Below are 19,990 nucleotides of genomic sequence, written 5' to 3'. Positions count from 1 at the left end.
TAAGCAAGTTAATTATGAAGTTGTTAGACAGAATTCTGTTCTATGACATAATTGTGAAAATATTCCTGAGAGGTTTTATTTAATTCCTTATCAAATTATATTTTAACACCACTGTACAATAACAAACAGATCAGTGTATAAATCCTAATTCTTGTTAGTTTGTGAATGTGTTAGCTGTTGCTCAGGCAACAGGACTGCTGGAAAGAGGGACTGCTGGAAAGAGGGATCCATAAATCTGAAACACAAACAATTCCTAACGTTACTTACACCAATTTTCAGATTGACGTCGATGGAGCTAACCCAAATTCATGATTTTATAATCCAACTGTTCTATCTGATAGAAAAAAGGAGGCCACATGGCCGGTGACGCACTGAGACGTTTTTTGATTAGCTTATGTAGATGGACTGCACGCCTTATTTATCCTCTTGAGCTGGTTGAAGCAGGTTGATAGCTGTGTGATGAACCATGATGTAACCAAATGCATGCAGTCCTGTATTTATGTGCCAATCATCTGACAAAACAGAGGAACAAAGCTTTGTGAAAAATTGCTTAATATTACATTATATCCTCTGGTGTAGATTTCTGTTGTCTGTTGTTTGAAAAAATGAGTTGTCCTTTTTTTCTGCTGGATCTGCCAACACATCAACCTGTGTACTAATTATAATTTTTTTTGGAGCATCCAAAAATACTCTCAAATGTGAATCCCCTGTGAAAAAAACGCAGACATAAAAAAAAAAAAAACTCCACATTCAGAACCCCCTACATTCGCAGTCAAGGCAGAGATTTATTTTGACATGCCAGACACAAGACTCCTGCATCAGAAGGAGCTGAGAAGCCTTTCACATCAGACACAGAGCGCCCTCTCAGCCTCTGTGAATCTGCATCTCTAAACCATTGACCTTACAAATGAATGCACCGCATCGTTGTGAGAATTGGTGTTTCTGGGCGGTGCAAACTGAAGAAGAGCACATCAGAGTGCAGGATATCAGAGCAGAGCAGAGCACAGAGAGGCAGGCACATCCGCCGCTGGAGGGATCAAATCTGTACCATCTGACGCTCAAGGATTTATGGGTTTAGTCAAAATTGCTTTTCCCACTGTGGAGATTAAACACCGTAGGATGTTTTCCACTCAGGCCGTAGAATAGCTCAGTGTGGCTGCCGCTGCTGTTTTTCGTCCCTCTCATCTGCTCCAGCGCTGGAGAAGGGAATGTCTCAGCAAGGCAGAGTGATCCGAACCCTTGAGGGGAGCAGATTCTGACTGACAGGAGAGGTCCGTCCTCTGGGGAATGTGAACCATGCAGGTGGATGCTGTCCTTGTTCTCTTCTGTGTTTGGCTCGCAGGTGCAGCTGGGAGGATTCCCCAGTCGAGGGGTAACAAGCTGGAGACCTACAAGCAGAGCAGGTAATGTCAAAGGAGTCACTCACACTGGATTGTCTCAACAGTATGTTTGCCAGTGTTAAATGGATGAATTTGTTGCACACATTCTTTTGTTACAGCTCTGTTCCCCATAAGAGCTTCATTGTGTTCTTAGAGATGTTTTTTGAGGTTTACACAATGTTGTCCAGTGTTTCCTGTGTCACCTGTGCTGATCCCTAACCCTTATTCAGACGGCAGATTGGAGAGCAGAGAGAGAGGGAGACCTAAATCCCCACTTCTATTTATGCACTAGTGAATGTTGTGTTCTCTTGCCCCACAAATGCTACAAGCCAGTTATTGACTGGCAGTAGTTGTAGCCAATGTCATTTCCAGGTGACTATTTAGGCTAATTGCTGCCTTGTTAATGCATCCTATGGATTAGATGATTTAGTCAGCGACTGAACTAGATCTGGGATTCGTTAAAGCACATCAATCGATAATCACATTATCGATTGAATTGGCTTCAACATTGGAAGGGATTAAAATAGAAAGGTTTGAATATGTTTGTTCATGAAAAGTTGTATCACTGCTGTTTAGTGCAGCGAGCAGTATGTGGAGGTCTGACATATCTTGAGAAGAAATGCGACATTTGCACTATAAAACAAGCTATTGGCATCTTTGAAACATTAGACATGCTGATAGCTTGATGCTGGTTATTTAAAATGGATCATTATTTTCATGTTTCAGTTCAATTTGGGGCACGTAATGAAGTATGATAAAATTATATGAAATGAGTATTTTGTGTATAAATGGGTATTGAGAAAGGTTCTTAACTACATAGCACAATTGTCAGAAATATTCAATACTGCTGTGTACAAAAGGATGCAAGCACAAATTAATTTCACAATTTCTGAATTTTCTGATTATTTCCCCGATTAATCTTTTGGTTTATAAAATGTAACAAAAACATGACCAGCTCCATAAGTGGCATCTTACAATACCTTGTTTAGTCCGACCAGCAGTCCCAAACCCAAAGAAAACCAGCAAATATTCACATTTAAGAAGCTAGAAACAGAATACGGAATATAATTGACAGATTATATGGAAGAAAATATTGATTATTAAAAAAAGAAAATTCTGTCAATGGACAAATTATTTTAACTCTAATATTATAAGTTTTATCATGGCTGTTAAGTGTAGGGAGCAGTATGTAGAGATGCAGCTTCACATACTTGCAGCGGAAGAAATCTGACTTTCACTGTACAAAACACAATAAAGCATCTTAGTTTGACGTACAATAGAAATGCAAATGTAATGATTTCAGTGAGTCAGTTACCTTTGGAGCCACGTTTGAAGCATAAAAAACAACTGTGAGGTATTCAAAAGATGAATGTTTACAGAAATATTTTAAATAACACCCTCAGATGGCTTTGGCCACCTGGCAAGTGCTGTGAGCAGAAAAATATCTCAGTGAGGCTGCAACTAATGATTATTGTCATTACTGATAAATGTCTAGGTTTTTTGTTGTTAATAAAATGTCAAAACATTTAGAAAATACCCTTCACGCTTTGCTAAAGCCCAAATTGATGTGTCCAAATGTCTTGTTTTAACCAAACAACAGACTAATGATAATCAATATACTCTCACAAAAGACAAAGAAAATTTGATCAGATGGAACCAACACATGTTTTCTGTCGTCCAAATATTTGCTGATTCATTTTGTCAATCTACTAATTGATTAATCGACTAATCTTCTCAGCTGTAGTACAAAGTCAGTGCTTTTAGATTCAAAACGCGTACATTAATTTGACATAAGAAATTTGCAGAAAAATGCAAATTGTCCGTTCAAAGAATCCCACAAATAACCAGCATAGACTGGACCTTTTTACACCATTTATATCTGCAAACACAAATAGCTCAAATATATCCTGAGGTCCTCCAGTGGGACGTGATAAGATTTTCCCAAGCAGGGAAAGTACAGCGCCGTACCCCTCATGATGCAATCTGCGTTGAATAATTTGCATCCACTTAATTTACTCAGCAAACCCTGTCAAATCATATAATCCCTCTGCCTTTAGATACAGTATCACTTGACATGCTGTAACTGTTGTTACTTATAGAACAGAGGAGACGTCCAACAGCAATCTGCTATTAAGATTCTCATCCATTTGAGTGAAATAAATGGGTTTGACGTTACATACTTGCGGGTTCTTCAGAGCACTTGACAGGGCAGATCTGATTTTATTGAATAGGTGATAAAGAGTTCAAGCTGTCTTTTTAAACCAAACAATCTTCATTTAAAGTGATCATCTCAGCCCTAAGGTGACTAAGATCATCATTAAGTATAAGAGGAGCACAATCGTAATCATCTGTAGAAAATCTTCAAAAGACAGAAAGCACAAGTGGCTCAAAGCTGCATTGTAATCTCTGAACACCAGTGTTGCCTTGTTATCACAGCAGTTGTTTCCCCCCCAACCAGTTAAACGTCCTCCCACCTACAAACCAAATGAAAATCTTTCATTCCTATTCCAGCAGGAGGAAAACATATAGTGATGCAGAAGTCCACCATTTCCTCTCCCTGTTTCTCATCACACCACTCCTCTTCTCTCTGAGTTGCGAAATTGAGAAAGCGGCTGGATGCTGCTGGCGTATGCAGTGGGAGTTTTCACTATATTACTATTACTTACAATCTCCTTTGTTTGCTGCCTAGTGAAGGAAGCAGAGAGGGGGATACGTGTAGGATAGCAGTCCTACACAAGACAATATCTGAGGAGAAAACCCCTCATGAGGTTTAAAGGATCATTTTGAATGGTGGATTGATGATTATTGAGACATTTCTGATTTCCCTATACTTTTGCTTTTCTTTCACACCTCCACATCTAAAGCGTGGGTTTTGGTGACTGAGTGACAATTCTCCATCATTCTTACTACACTGAGCAGTTTTGTGAGATTTTTTTTTTGTGAGGAATGACTGTTGTGCAGATAACGCACGTTCAGCTGTTCAGCTGTTCAACTTTTACGTTTGTCCTCTTTACCAGTGAACCCTTCTTGAGATTTGTTAACGGTCTTATATTGGCCGAAATCTTACTTGTTGATTTTTCTTTTTCTTTATATATATATATATATTTATTTATTTATTTTTAATGCCGTAACTATATAACAATGAGACAAATGTTAAATGTGCATTTATCACATAAAATAAACAATAACCAACAGTCAACTATAACTACACAGCTAACGCTAAAGCAGGTGAGTCAAAACAAGATAGCTGGTAAGTTAGACACGGCTAGCCTTTAACCAAAGATACTCTGTAAGTTTTTTTTACAATGCAATATTACATATTACAATTTATATTACAATGTTTCAATTGTGATGAAATACGATCCTGGTCATTTTATTTACAGCTAAATCCAGTAATAGAGAATAAAAACCGCGAATCCTGCTAGTTGTAACAAGCCCAATTTAGATCAATCGTACATTTATTTTATTGAAAGTAAACAACGGACATGGCTATTATTAGTACTTACAGATGTAAATCTAGCAGTCTGTGGAAGCCTCCGGATGACAGCCAATGAATGCACAAGCAGAATGTGTGCAGGTAGACAGGCAGGTAGCCTGGCCAATCAGATTGGACGGTTACAGTCCCGCAGTGGCTACAGATTTGTCTTTGTCAGAGCATTTAATTTATTGATTGCTGTGGGGCTTTTTAAAGAATTTCAAAAACGATTACAACAAATATTTTTGAAGATCCTAAGCAACCCCAACTGTAAGTGAAATTGTCAGTGTCACAGTGGATAAGTACAAGTCTTCCATTCATAATCTCAAGTTATCTCAAGAATCTGCAAAGTAACTATTTAGTAACTTGTTAGATAGCTAATGTTGGAATAAAAAACATAAAGTAGCATAAAATGGAAATACTCCAATAAAGCACAAGTACCTCAAAATTGTACTTGAGTTACTTTCCACCACCATGATTGTATTAAAATAAGTTTTTAAAAACCCATACAATCAAAACATTACACCCTTTTCATCTTTTATATCCGTGCCCAGGCAGCCTATATACTTTAAATCCCTTTGTCACTACTCCAGTTTGTTCTGCCATGCTCTCTGCATACATTCATGTGTCCAGAGTGATCTCTAGAGTAATCTGGCCATCAACCCTGATGCAGCTCCTGCAGTGATGTCGGCATGCAGGTCCGAGCTGCAGAGCAGAAACAGCCAGCAGACAGGCGATCTGCTGTGTGGCGGAGGCAGGCAGAGGGGGATTGGAGAAGCATTTCTGCCAAGAGGATTAGGGACCAGCTGCTGGATGGACACAGACGAGTAGCACCCATTGCCCATCAGAGCTCTGCAGCTAGCCATAGAAACCCCCGTCTTACCGTTTCATTTAGCAATTCTTTTCTTTTCATGGACACCGTTCATCTCTCTCCCCCCTCCCTCTGTGGTATTTCCTTAATGCATGTATAGGGATAGGCATAGGGATTTGTCCCTGTCTGTCACAGCATGCTCTACTCTAATAATCCATTTTAGGGTTTTAGGAAATCTTTTTTTTTTTCCTCTCTCTGAAAAGGCTGCCTAAAAGACAAGTATATAGAGACAACCCTCTTGAAAAGTGACACCAGAGAAGAGCTGGATTCCTCTAAATCAGATGTGATGAGGAAATGCTCTTTTGAACATGTTGCGGTTTGTGGATAAAATGTGTGATGTGTCCGGATGTACACCTTCTAAGGAAGTGAGAAGCATCGAAACAAGGAAAAGGCCAAATTATGGTCCACTATTGTACCTACTCTAAAACCATGTACATTTATGGGCGTTATCATTTCTTTCTAATTTAAAGCCGGAGGTAATCATTTGAATTATTAATGAACCTGCAGATTACTTTCTCATTTAATTGATATAATCTTCAATTAAATCTACAGTGACGAGTATAATTTCTCATAAAACAAGATTTAAGTTGAATGTTTTTTTCCAACCAACAGCCCCAAACCCAAAGATATTAAGTTTAACATCGTAAAATAATTTAATTATATGACTATAAAAGCTCAGCAACTCAACTACTTTGTATAATATTGCCGCCTTGTGACAAAGGGTCTCATTTATTTTTTACTGTTGTGAACTTATCAGGTCACGAAGAGAGACCAGTATGGATGGAGATGGAGGTCCCAGATCTGGAAAGTGAGTTTTTTTTGTGTCAAAGTTGTTTTAAATCTTTGGCGAGTTCATTTGGACTCACCAAACCCCTGAAGGCTCATTGTGACCACACGGCTTTCTTTTTTTGTTTTCCAGCCCAATTTACAAGCGAAGTCCAGACATGACAAAATCTCTGATGACAAAATCTGAGCAACTCCTGAGAATTGACGACCATGATTTCACCATGAGGCCAGCATTCGGAGGTCAAAAAATGAATCTTACTTCAGTGCTTTTAAACAAAAGGGTTTTATTTGTAGCTCAGAAGTGTTGAGTGCACGCTACACATGCTCAGGAAAAGATCTGTGCAGCGGTCATTGGTTAGAGACCATTAAACACTTGGAGATCTTAATGACACAATCAATGCAAGCTGTGCTGGGGTTTCCAACTGCAGCACAGTTCTTTACATAACTTAAGGTTTAATTAACTTATTGAAAGGGATTTGATGTCAAAAAGGCACACAGGCTTTTGTTTTTACGAGAAGATTGTAAGGAAATATGTATTAATAATCATTTTAGCTGTTTTTATATATTCTTTTGTCAATTTAAAAAACATGAGAGCTGTATTTAAGTACAAAGAAATCAGCCATGACACATTGTTGACCACGACTACTTTGACAATCTGCTGCTGAAAACAGACCAAGTGACGCTGTGTTTGAATTCATACATCAAGCGTGTCTCAGCTGGAAGTGGAAAAGAGAGCTTGATTCCATCCACCGCTGCATCATCTTTGATCCATTAATGTGACCTAATTGTATTTGTGTACTATTGGTGGATGATGATGCAGAGTAGAAAGGCTGAAATAGGTCAAAAGTCGAATCCGAGCCAGACCGACACATCAGTTGCTCTACATTTGTATGAGTCATTGTTCTTTTTCTAAACGTGATTTTCAAAACAAAAGGTTCAAACAGCCCCTTATGGTCACCTTGACTGTTTCACCCACTGTCACATCCAAAATCAGGCAGAGCTCAACAAGCTTCTATGCAGTGACAAAACACTTTACATTTTTTATTTTATCCATTTTTGACACAAGTCCATTTTCTTTCAGGTCCTCCAATTCCCGTTGGAGTGGATGTTCAGGTTGAAAGTCTGGACACCATCTCTGAGGTGGATATGGTAAGTATGAAGTATGAATACCTGTTGGTATTTATAATATAAAACACCATACTTTTATTCCACTACATTCATTTGAATGGTAGAGTTACTCAGATTTTACTTTAAAAATATATGATAATAAAACACAATGGAATGTAAAAGATAAACCGGTGATTAATATTAGCAATCTGTTGGGCTATAGGACTTCACCATGACACTGTACCTGCGTCACTACTGGAAGGACGAGCGTCTGTCTTTCCCGAGCACCAACAACCAGAGCATGACTTTTGACAGTCGCCTGGTGAAGAAGATTTGGGTTCCTGACATGTTCTTTGTCCACTCCAAGCGCTCTTTTATCCACGACACCACCACCGATAACGTCATGCTGAGGGTTTACCCTGACGGCAACGTCCTCTACAGCCTCAGGTAAACACATGGAGAGGAGTCTTAACTTAGCCAAGGAGGACTCAAGTCAGACAAGGAGATCTAGATGTTTGTTTATCTATAAAAAGACCTTTTAAAATAAAGATATTGGTCATTCATCACTAAAATATAAAGCATTGGTGAAGGTTTATTTTCACGTACTGCAAAAAAAAAGAAGAAAAACATCACGACAGAATTTGTTTTTACATAAAAAGATCAAATACCAGTAATTAGAAATGCTAAAGTTCCTTGATGATTTACTTTGATGATTTTCACAGCAGGTGATGCATTTTGTGGAATAATAACATGTCTGTCTCATTTGCTATAATTTGCAATCAGTGTAGCAAACAAATATGTCAAGTTATCAGAGGAGAATGACAAATGCTGTGTGACTTTTGTCAATTTACTGCAGGGACTTCTGAACTGTTATTTAATCAGGAAATATATATAAAAAGATGTTATATACAAAGAATGTGGTGAGGCCACGTGATGAGGAGGGTTAAACATCACTGCTGAAATAGAATAGCATACCAACAAAAATCAATGAAAAACTAATCTTTTGTTTTGGGTCGACTAACATATCAGCCTATACTGTTACTTGAGGAAGTTGAATTACAGTGGTTGTTTTCCTTTGGGTCTGTCTTCCCGGCAGAGTCACTGTCACCGCCATGTGCAACATGGACCTCAGTCGCTTCCCTCTGGACACTCAAACCTGCTCGCTGGAGATCGAGAGCTGTAAGTGGAAATGGAAAAAAGTATTAATGTTTTCCAGAGTATGGATTCAACATCTTTGACCTTTCCTCTAGTGCTATCGACGTGACATGCTTTTCACACGTATAGGCTACTGAACACATACACACGTTTTTTCCATTTCCATTTTGTGGATAGTCTGTAAGCTTTTTTTGTGCCAAAATGTCCAGTTTGCTCACCAGATATCTCATGAAATCTCAGATATATCATGCCATAACATTCCAATAGCTATTACCGTTCAGTGATAGTAAAAAAAAATGTATGTCTTGTTAAATTGTCACACATTTTGTTCACATTAACATCCAACAAAGTTCATACTAAATCTTGATTTGCTTACATTGACTTCTTTCCCCTGCAGATGCATACACAGACGACGACCTGATGTTGTACTGGAAGAAAGGCAACGAATCCCTGAACACGGACGACAGAATATCTCTGTCCCAGTTCCTCATTCAGAAATTTCACACCACCACCAAGCTGGCTTTCTACAGCAGCACAGGTACTGTAATCCACAACACAAGCACTTCCTTCCTTACTGAACTGTAAACTGAACTGAATATGCAAATAGTCCATCATGCATGGAACATCTAGATCACAATTGAATTACAACTTTAATGAATATCATTTTATTTCATAAGACTTTTTCAACTAAAAGATTAAGTCTTCCTTAAATGTCCTTTGAACGTCACACCAAGAATAATGAACTAATATTGAATCCTTCCAGCGAAACAAACTCAATCAAACTACTGCCAACCACTTGTACTCTGCTGGAAAGCCACTGTGAGCCCTGCAGCATCCTATAACCACATGTCACTTTCTAGCTCCCGAGAGCACCCTCAAGCACATAAAGGATTTTCCGTCTTATCTCTCACTGCCACAATAGCTGGGAACCTCGGCTTTGAGTGTTTGTACAGTGTATCAGCAGCTAACATATGACAATGTAATGGTGATATTTCTTCTTCCCAGGCTGGTACAATCGTTTGTACATCCACTTCACCCTGCGGCGCCACATCTTCTTCTTCCTGCTGCAGACCTACTTCCCCGCTACTCTGATGGTCATGCTGTCCTGGGTTTCCTTCTGGATTGACCGCCGGGCCGTCCCTGCCAGGGTGCCACTAGGTAGGATAGTGTCCTTTACGGGGCACGGCCAACGATTATTTAGTATGAGAAATAAAAACGTGGGTGACTAAAAGACTGGGTGCAGTGGTTCCCAACCTCTTAGTGAACACACATTTGGGGAAAGTCTCTATACTGTTTTCTTCCCGAGAGTTAAATGAGAAGATCAACATCAGTCTCAACTCTACCGTAAAGGTACGGTAGCCTAGCTTAGCATGAAGACTGGAAACAGGAGGAAACAACTAGTCTGGGTCTGTCCAAAGGGAACAAAACCGGAATGTCAAGCTCATTAATCATGTCTCATTGTGTTGCCAGGCAACTAGATGAGATTCCAGGAAGTTACTAGTCCCGGGCCAAGACGGGCACAAAACCTGTAAAACTGCAAATTGTTTTTTTTACACTAAATCGAATGAGATATACAATTATAATTAGTGAGCTTTCCAGGAGGTGGTTAGCCAAGCTTCGCTAAAGACAGAAAGCAGAGAAAAGGAAACAGCTTTCCAGGCTCTCATCCGGCACATAAAACCACACTTTTTACACTTAATTCTTATATTGTTTAATATAAGAATTAAACAATATATAACATTAGAATGAATGATCTTTAGAAGTGCTGGTATGTTTTGTACCTTTTGGACAGAGCAGGGCCAGCTATTTTCTCTTGTTTTCAGTCATTGGGCTGAGCTAAGCTAACTGGCTGCTGGCTGACGCTTCATATCTAATCTGCAGACGTGAGAGTGGAATCAATCTTCACATGTAACTGCAAGCAAGAAAGTAAATTAACATATTTTGCAAAATGTGACAGTATCTGTTCAAACTGAAGCAACCTGTCACAGGTTTTCTGAGCTATGGGTAGATTAAAGTAGCTGTGAGTGATTTTCCATTCCTGGTTGTATATTTAAAACCATTCTCATTGGACTGAGGAGGTAAATACTTATTTCACGAGAATAAAGCCAAGATTAGAGAAAAATCGGGAGAATAATTATTCTCGTTTTGTCCTCAATCTATTGAACATCTGCTGACCCTTTATATTCTCCCCATGAATCTTAAATGGGTTCCGACCTTCAGGTTTTTGTGTACTGAGCAAGTCATTCAATAAGTCGGTCACAAAATGAAACAGAATATACATTTCTCATGCACAGCCCTAACTATGATAGGTTTTAGCTTCACTAGCATAACTAAACTGTTTGTGTTTTTCACTCAAGGCATCACCACAGTGCTGACCATGTCCACCATCATTACCGGGGTCAATGCCTCCATGCCGCGGGTCTCCTACATCAAGGCAGTGGATATTTACCTCTGGGTCAGTTTTGTCTTTGTCTTCCTGTCGGTGATAGAGTACGCGGCAGTCAACTACCTCTCCACCGTACAGGAGAGGAAAGAGAGGAAACTGAGGGAGAGAGTAAGTGTTATTTAATGTGACTTCTCTTTGTGGTTGTTCTTCGCCTGCAGTTAAAAACACAGTTAACCTCTGAAAAAAAAAAAAATCACATTTCTTTTCATACAGGATGTAAATAATAAATGTATGATCTACTCTTTCTCAATAAACAAGTAAACACTGTTGTGTTTTTATAAAATATTAATTCCGACCGTTTAACTGTGAAACAAACATTTTCTTCGCCACATAGATTTGGATCTGTGCAGAGGACATTGTGACTGTTACAGTTCTAAGTGGTTTAGCAGGGAAATCAAATTACTTAATATTCAAACTAAAAAATCTAATTTACAATGAAGCTCATATGATTTACATCTCCCTATGGGATGATTTGAATTTCCTTAAACTGTTAACTGATAAAAACTCTAGTTACACCCTATAATAGCTGCATATAATATGTTCTCATTAAAAGCAAGGGAAATGGACCAGACACATTTATAGCTCTCTCTAAGTCAACATTGGACAAGGCTGACTTGATTTTACATTTACATATTTTACACATTAATATAATTGTAAACACCTAGAAACATTCATTAATACTTAATGCACGTTTCCAATAAACAGATAAATATTTTTTCTAAATTGGCTCACTTTTAACGGCTCTCGAGGCTATGGCAAATTATTTCTGGGACTACAGCTTGTGTACTATATTACTATTCTTCATCTGCCAAATGCTGCAACATATGGAGCCAAATTGCCCACATACCCCGAGGAACATTTCTAGCACAAACATCCTTCCTCAAATGTTTCATGCAGAAGCTATTTAAAGGCCCTAAGTGTGCATAAAAATGCTAAACATTTACCAAACTAGTGTATTTATAATCTTGTTTTAATGTATGACTTTACAGAAAACAGTGTATACAATAAATAGATTACAAAGTGTAAAAATGACTTTGTTTCCTTTATGCCCTTCTAGCTGCCGTGTACATGCGGCATTGGCAACCCAGACGAGATGATGATCGACCCCCAGATCACAGGCTACGGTTCCATGGATGTCAACACCACAGGGAATTATGGGATGCCAGAGAACGGCGGTCGCCAGGATCGAATGTTGTCCCAGGTTTCCCTGAATGACCCGCAGATCACAGGCCAGGTTAGGCCATCCAGAGGCTACGTGAACATCTGGATAGACACCCACGCCATAGACAAGTACTCAAGGGTTTTGTTCCCTGGAGCGTACATCCTCTTTAACATCATCTATTGGTCCATCTACTCGTAACCCGGAATGAGGAAATAGACTCCAGGAGTTGTGAAAGAGCAGGAAAATAAAACATTGAATATGATGCTTTATAGACAGAAACTGCTGTTAAGATGCATGGGGACCTCTGACAGATTGGTGACCATTGCCTTCTCAACCCAGCCACTTAAAACTGAAGAGTTTATAAATGAGCTACTGACAAACAGGACAATCATTGTCATCGCTGGTTTTGTCAATGGATCAAATGTTCATGTTGTAACTATAATGCTGTTGATAGAAAGATGTTTAGACTGACCGCACAGAGATATATTAACCTTAACTTTGTGTGTCAGAGCCATTTCAGTTCCCGATGCAGTGAGTCTTTGACCACATTTCAAAACCGAAAATGTGAACTGAAAACGGATTTCTGACATTGCCAGAGCATGGACAGATTCCTTCTCTTTTACATATGAACTATACTTGACAATCAATGGCAAACTAAAAATACTTTAAGAAATAGTTTGGCTTATTTGCTTTCTGGTGGAAAGTTAGATTATTAGTGGTATCAAACCTCTTATCTGAGAAAACAAATCTCATTATTTTTTAAATTTTCTTTTTCTTTTTCAGCACGTTAGTACGACTCAGTATGTATTACATATTCTTGTGATCTTTGTATCAATGCGATTGTTTTGCTCTGAAGCTACTTACTGCATTGCATTTGTGATTTGATCAAGTTCAGTAAAAAGGCAAAAAAAATGCCTGTCTATTAAAAACACAATTGTAAAAATATATGTTAATTAAATCAAAAACACGGATCATGGTATGCACTTTTTAAAAATGTCTCCTTTTCTCTTTTTCTTTTTATACAACTGAAGCTCATCTCCTCTGTTTGGTGTTGTGGGGCTTTGAGGTTCAACCTGTTAGTTGCTAGTTTGATTGTCTTTTTCAGCTTAAAACAACTTTATACTTTATAAAAATATCTTTTGGTAGTTTCTAACAATTTAATGAGCGAACATATAAATGTTAAGTGAAACTCTGGAAAAATGTTATATATGGGAAAAATGTTTAATAAATGTTATGTTTTTTCTGTATATGTGAACATTATTTGAGCAGAGCTCAAAAACATTTAGGATGTACAAATATAAATGGATTGAGATGCATGGCTGAATATTGCTTTATCTGAATATTGCTTCTGAAGACATCAATTAAAATCTGCTAAAACATTTTTTCTGGTACGACCTCTGAAGTCTCGGTACCAAATTTTCATCTGATTTCCCTGCTCTTTCATAAAGAATATTTAAACAGTGCTGGAGAATAGGATTTCACAGTTATCAGACATTGGATTGCCACCAGCTGCAGGATCGCTCCCCTTTCTATTGAACAGATTTGCTGATGAGCTTTCATACCAAATCATATAAACTGCATATTCTGTAATACCATTATCTGCTCACAAGTGTCTTAAAGGGATATAGTCGGCCAATTTTCAGATTGCTCCCAGCCAAATGTGTGGATTACATTGAAGAATGTTTTTTCCTTTTTATTTTTTTCCTTTTCTTTGTGTCAAAGTAACGTCCCCAAAGGGAAAGTTGACAATTCAAACTTTGTGCATCGTCATCCCTCAAAAAAACTCAACAAATGCATCCCTGCAGATAAAAGACATGAAAAGGATAACGCATCTAAAGACGCCCAGAACCTGATGTGCCACCACATCTGTGACCTCTCAAGGGAAGCCAAGGTTTTGAATCAACCTGTGTGCTGGTGAAGGCATGCCTGGGAATCTAAATGAATAAAAAGTCATGAGTGGAAATTACATATAATTATAAAGCAAGGAATCTCTTTCTGTCTGTGTGCCTTTGTATGTATCTATGTATGTATTTGGGTTTGTCCTTCGCATATCTCAAAAACTGTTCATCCGATCTACTTCACACTTGATGGTAGTATTGCTGGGGACCCAAGCGAGTGCTCGGTCAAAATTTGTCACGACACATTCTACATTAATAAACAAGTGCTCTGTCAGGCAGGGGGGGCAGGCTTCAGGGCTCTGCAGACTGAGTCGAGCATGTCCTCTGCAGCTGGCTTTTGTAGATAGCAGCTCTGCAATTCACTTTTTCTGCTGGATGCTGAATATGTGTCAAGGATGCAGGATAATTAAAGTTACAGTCACACTCCTCTTCACTTCCCTGCATTGGGGCCAACACAAACGGAAATCCAACTGAAAGCAGAATTGAACCAGTGTGCATTCATCCATGTTTTTATATGTTGAGTAAGCCACTAATAATATTACTGCTAGCAAAATACCTCTGCTAATTAAATCCACGCTCTACTTTAAAACTGCAGTGGTTATGTCATAGAAAGCAATTAATACTGCTAGAATTACCTCGGCTAAGTGTATTTCACCAAAGTTTCTGACCGTAGGAAACAGCGACTGTGTGTTTGTCAAAAGTGGATTTAGAAGTCTGGGAGCCCGGGCAAATGCCGTCTTGCTTTACTTTCCACCCGTTCGCACACTGGGAATGTTGATAGAAGTAGTAGGCTACTTAAAATCTTCTGAATTAAAATGATACACTAATAGTTAAACTATTACTAATGCACAGTAAAACGCCCTGCAGTCAAATGTTTACTTCAAGTGAAAAGTGAAAGTGAGACAGTCTCAATTTACTGCGCAATTTACTTAACCATGTTCAAGGTGGAGCTTTCAATTCTGATATGATGCATGATAGTTTAATTAATTATAATACATCTGCAACATAAATTGTAAACATTATTTGTCAGGTTAATGCAATGCAGAAGTACACAGTATGAAGCTATACAGTTTAATTGCATATTTGTAGGCGCTTTGGGGTACAATTATATATTTTTTTTATACACACACTTTAGTTTATACTTTTCGTTGTCAGCTAAATAATAATAATAATAATATGTGGTGGTTTGCCATAAATGCTAAGACATCTTAGTTTAGCATGCCAACATTTGTTAATCAGTACTAAATGAGAAATACAGCTGATGATTATATGAATGTGATTAGTTTTGCAGAAATTTTAGTCATAAACCATATTATTAGACATATTCAACTTTGGACAGAAATCCATCCAAAAGTTGTTGAGAGATAAAAAAACAAAATCAAAAATGTAAACCTCATGGTGGCGCTGGAGTAAAGGCCAGGTTTTATAATCAGCATGAACGTGTACACAATTTCATCTTCAGTCATCCAGCTGTTGAAATATTTCAGTCTGGACCAAAGTGGACCAAACAAGCAGCAGACTTCACCATCCCCAGAGTCACGGCTAAAAACTAGAAAAGATGATTAAATGATAATTACAACGTACTAACGTGCTTACACTTCTTGGCTTCACATAAGCACGTAATTGTACCTTCTATTTAAAATTTAAAATATGTTATCATTTCAAAGTGCAAACGTAACCATTTTTTCAGTTCCTGGAACCACACAAATGGGTTCCCAAGATTGTGAACCTTGGAAACAGAATGAAGGTGCTATCTGAGCTACTCCGGGAGGCCCCGTTGTCGAAAATATTGAACACCACACTGGAGTTGTAGTTTTACGGTTCTGTCCTTTAACCTTAACCATATATAAAACATCCTATCATTATTATATAAGTAATTGTATTTAGGGCTGCACGGTGGTGTAGTGGCTAGCACTGTCGCCTCACAGCAACAGGGCCGCGGGTTCAATTCCCGGTCGGAGCGGTCCTTCTGTGTGGAGTTTGCATGTTCTCCCCGTGGCAGCGTGGGTTCTCTCCGGGCTCTCCGGCTTCCTCCCACAGTCCAAAGACATGCTGCAGGTTAATTGATCTCTAAATTGCCCATAGGTGTGAGAGTGAATGGTTGTATGTCCCTACATGTGCCCTCGATGGACTGGCGGCCTGTCCAGGGTGTCCCCTGCCTTCGCCCTATGTCAGCTGGGATAGGCTCCAGCGCCCCCGCGACCCTAATGAGGATAAGCGGTATTGAAAATGGATGGATGGATGGATGGATAATTGTATTTATGGAGCTGTCAAGTCTGTATCGCTGCCTTGGAGTTATTTCTCCTGCTTCAGCTTGGCCAGGCTGAAGTCCTCCCTCACTTGCCAGAGCAGAGCAGCACACTACATCTACAGCTGTCATAGCCAGGGCTTTGGCTGTCCTCAGGGTGAACAACTGGGCCTCTTCAGCTCCTGGCACAGGGGAAAGAGCAGAGGAGGAACATTTAACATCTAAGCAAATACAAACTTAACAGACAAACCAAGTGACCTGGAAAGTTGATGATGATGATGTCTGAAATCGTCTGATCGTAGTACAATCCAATTTCATCACAAGAAACAACATCTGCTCCCAGTGCTGCGGTACCTGCAGCTTCGGCGTATTCCTCTGTGTGGTTAAACGCGTCGGTGCAGATGTAGAAAAAAGGATGGATACCGGGGACTGTGAATGATACGTTGCCAAAGTCTGTAGAACCTGCCAAATATATAAAAAATACTCTGCGATGACGATTCTTTGGTGATTAAGTGAACAACAATAAAGACTATCTGTGGAAATTGCTGTTCTGCCGTCATACTTCTTCACATGTATTCTGCACAGAGCAGGTAAAAAAAGATATTCTCAAGTGTAAATCATGTCTGTTTCTGTAATTCTTTTTATATTCACATACCACAGAAGTCAGCGGACTGCTCTTGAAACTGAATCCCCAAAGCTCTTCCATTATTTTCATACAGGCTTGCCAGTGTGGCATTAGGCAGAATGTTACAATAGCCGTGGCTTGGGTAGATTATCTCCACCTGAAGGAAACACAAGTAGGCAGTCATTCATAAAACGAAAAATTACTATAATACATCAACAGAATATGGAACACCATGCATGCTCTGTTATCCGAGTTTTTTCTCCTCAGTCTGCACTTGCCTGAAGCAAGTGCAGAATGAGGAGAAAAGCAGCCTGAAGAGAGCAGTGACTTATGTTACAGTAGAACAACACTCGGAGCATAATTACAGGGCTATGATAAAAAGGGCGATGTTATATAACAGAAGAGTCAACTCTGGTGGCGTTGCATTGCTCAGTTATATCGACATACACTGTTGGTTCTTACATTGCTGCTAGAGAGAAGACAACATTTGTAGGTATAGCTTACTTGGCAGCCGGTGGCAACAGCAGCTGCCCTGAAGCAAGCCTCTGCTTTAGCCTTCAGGTCACAAAGATCCTTAACCCGCGGAGTGCGCAGATAAAACTCTAATTCAGTGTAGGCAGGGATAATGTTGGGCTTCTCCCCTCCGTGTTTGATGATACCTTTAGTGGAGAAGATGGAAACAATAGAGGATGAGATGGGATTCAACACTGAACTATTGCACATGTTAGCCAGGTTGGACTGTGTGTCATTTCTAAATACCATCAGAGGGAAAACAGCCCATCCCTTATTAAAGGGAAATAAAAATATATTGCAGAAATTGCAGAAATTGCCTAACATAGATATCCTATGGTTGCTATCCTCATTGAATTAGTGTTCAACTGTTAGTGTTTAACTTCCCCGTAATATGAAGACCACACAAAGTAGGTACAAGTTTGCATTGCAATGCTCGTTTTTTAGCATTCATTTTGAACTCTGAAAATGCACCTCAAGCGTCACCCAACACATGTCACATTCTTCAACAGCAGACAGAGTTTTCCCAGTCCATTTCTTAGTACAATAAAAATGTGCTGAATAAATAAATGGACATTGAGGTGAGATTGTTTTGAATGAATGTTGAAGCTCAGTTGATCACAGTATCTGCCTGTTCCTCACCGTGAAGCCTCCACTCTGGCTTGAGCTGCTGTCTGAGTGCAGAGAGATTGTTGTAGGCCAGCACAGCAGCATCCAGGGCGTTCACTCCCTCCCAAGGATATGCAGAGGCATGAGATGCCTTCCCGTGGTACTTCACTGACACCCTGTGTAACATCAACGTAGCAGCTTAAGTGTGATCTGAAATACCGAGAGGTTAAAAGGGGCAAGTTGTGGATCAATAAATGCTGAACACAGAAACGTACTCATCGAGTGCGACACAGGACAGGAATGACACGTCTTGCTGAGCCGGGTGAGCCATGAAGACGAGGTCGACGTCTGCGAAGGCTTCTGCCTCGATCAAGTCAATCTTTCCTCCTATAGCTTCCTCTGCAGGAGTTCCCAGAACTATTATCTGGCATAAAAAGTGTTGAATTCAGTCATTTGACATCATCACATCAGCTCATATGTGTCAGTCAGCCTCACTGGACAAATAAGTCACAAATAAGGTGAAAATAAAACTAATTATATATTAGTAATTAGTAAAAACTAATTATATATATATATAATATATAATTTGTTGTATGAGATATATATATATATATATATATATATATATATATATATATATATATATAATAAATGCATTTACATAGAATAAAATATATATTTTCGACTATTATATGGGCAAAATATTGTGAACAAGTAAATCTTCAGAGCTGTAGACTGCTCTGAAAAAAACAACCATTGAGCTGTCAGTGTTGTTCCAGTTTGTTGTTGATGAACCTGCAGTTATCTGGCTACCTTCACTGGTTGAGGGAGTTCAGTCTGGATCTCTAAAGCAGCTTTCAGCCCCAGAGCTGCGGCTGCTCCCACCTCTGCTATCAGGTTGTGACCGCACGCGTGCCCGATACCCGGAAGCGCGTCGTACTCGCACAGGAAGCACACGTTGAGCACCGGAGGCTCTCCCTCCCCGCCACCGACCGGACCCCAGCTGGCCCGGAAGGCGGTCGGTAATCTGTAGTGAGTTTCGACCGTCCATGTCTCGTCCAGAGAGAAGAAGCGGACCAGCCTGTCGTGCGCGTGTGTCTCGTTTCCGGCGAGTTCAGGACGGCTCCAGATGTCCCGACTTAAGCTGTGCAGCTCGTCTTTATGGCCGTCGATGCACCGCTGCACTGCGTCTTTCATCTGCTGCGGCGTCCCCATGTGGAAGCACAGTGCCGGGTTGTGGAAGCACAGTGCCGGGTTGTGGACGCACAGTGCCGGGTTGTGGACGCACAGTGCCGGGTTGTGGACGCACAGTGCCGGGTTGTATCCGCTGCGCTTGCAGCGAGAGAAAATGGGACGCTCCGAAACACTCAACCTGGTGTCACACGTGACGCCAGGTTGATCATTGTTTTAGTTCCCTCTTGACACATTGGTGTTGTGGGTGCACAGATCGATTGGCTAATTAATCTGTTGTCCTGGAGACCGTTTGCAGCGTTCGAAGAGTGGGTGGAGCCTTACCCAAAGTTGAAAGCTGTGTTTGTTTTGCAGCAGCTACAGACGATGAGCTAATGTGTGTGTGTATATATATATATATATATATATATATATATATATATATATATATATATATATGTGTGTGTGTGTGTGTGTGTGTGTGTGTGTGTGTCACCTATTTGACACCTATTTTACTGGGTCAAACGATGGGAAATAGGTAAGCTTTAC

The 19,990-nt window shown here is 39.6% G+C and overlaps 2 protein-coding genes across 4 annotated transcripts; one reads left to right on the top strand and one right to left on the bottom strand.

Annotated features, from left to right (window-relative positions):
* The first annotated feature begins 1,287 nt into the window (after nucleotides 1–1,287).
* On the top strand, nucleotides 1,288–12,579 carry LOC117751665 (gamma-aminobutyric acid receptor subunit rho-1-like). Of its 3 annotated transcripts, none has more exons than XM_034563608.1 (10): nucleotides 1,288–1,403; nucleotides 6,483–6,533; nucleotides 6,645–6,751; nucleotides 7,593–7,660; nucleotides 7,842–8,065; nucleotides 8,715–8,797; nucleotides 9,171–9,311; nucleotides 9,779–9,931; nucleotides 11,131–11,327; nucleotides 12,277–12,579. In XM_034563608.1, exons 1-10 carry the CDS (start codon nucleotides 1,297–1,299, stop codon nucleotides 12,577–12,579), a joined length of 1,434 nt encoding a protein of 477 aa, XP_034419499.1. In that variant the 5' UTR covers nucleotides 1,288–1,296. The 3 variants fall into 3 exon arrangements, with proteins under 3 accessions (XP_034419499.1, XP_034419500.1, XP_034419501.1); XM_034563609.1 differs by having other exon boundaries at nucleotides 1,297–1,403; nucleotides 6,483–6,525; nucleotides 6,638–6,751; XM_034563610.1 differs by lacking the exon at nucleotides 1,288–1,403 and adding an exon at nucleotides 5,640–5,719.
* A 2,731-nt stretch (nucleotides 12,580–15,310) lies between these two features.
* On the bottom strand, nucleotides 15,311–19,654 carry LOC117725124 (peptidase M20 domain-containing protein 2-like). The gene is given in 9 exon segments (XM_034525113.1): nucleotides 15,311–16,162; nucleotides 16,539–16,638; nucleotides 16,640–16,709; nucleotides 16,882–16,989; nucleotides 17,183–17,309; nucleotides 17,657–17,811; nucleotides 18,305–18,447; nucleotides 18,547–18,695; nucleotides 19,085–19,654. Coding segments are annotated over 8 exon segments (1,218 nt in total). The 5' UTR covers nucleotides 19,487–19,654; the 3' UTR covers nucleotides 15,311–16,162; nucleotides 16,539–16,574.
* Between the last annotated feature and the right edge of the window lie 336 nt (nucleotides 19,655–19,990).

This window comes from Cyclopterus lumpus, chromosome 22 (genome assembly GCF_009769545.1).
Source record: "Cyclopterus lumpus isolate fCycLum1 chromosome 22, fCycLum1.pri, whole genome shotgun sequence".
In the NCBI taxonomy this organism is placed as follows: Eukaryota; Metazoa; Chordata; class Actinopteri; order Perciformes; family Cyclopteridae; genus Cyclopterus; species Cyclopterus lumpus.
The sequence above is the reverse complement of the archived record's forward strand: the minus strand, read 5'-3'. Positions and strand labels throughout refer to the sequence as shown.

Bases quoted from the DNA above. Each gene is read 5' to 3' on its own strand.
- LOC117751665 (XM_034563608.1), top strand. From the start codon at position 1,297: ATGCAGGTGGATGCTGTCCTTGTTCTCTTCTGTGTTTGGCTCGCAGGT. The intron at 6,752-7,592 runs GTCAAAAAATGA...ATTTTCTTTCAG, and splicing joins CATGAGGCCAGCATTCGGAG to GTCCTCCAATTCCCGTTGGA. The intron at 7,661-7,841 runs GTAAGTATGAAG...GTTGGGCTATAG, and splicing joins CCATCTCTGAGGTGGATATG to GACTTCACCATGACACTGTA.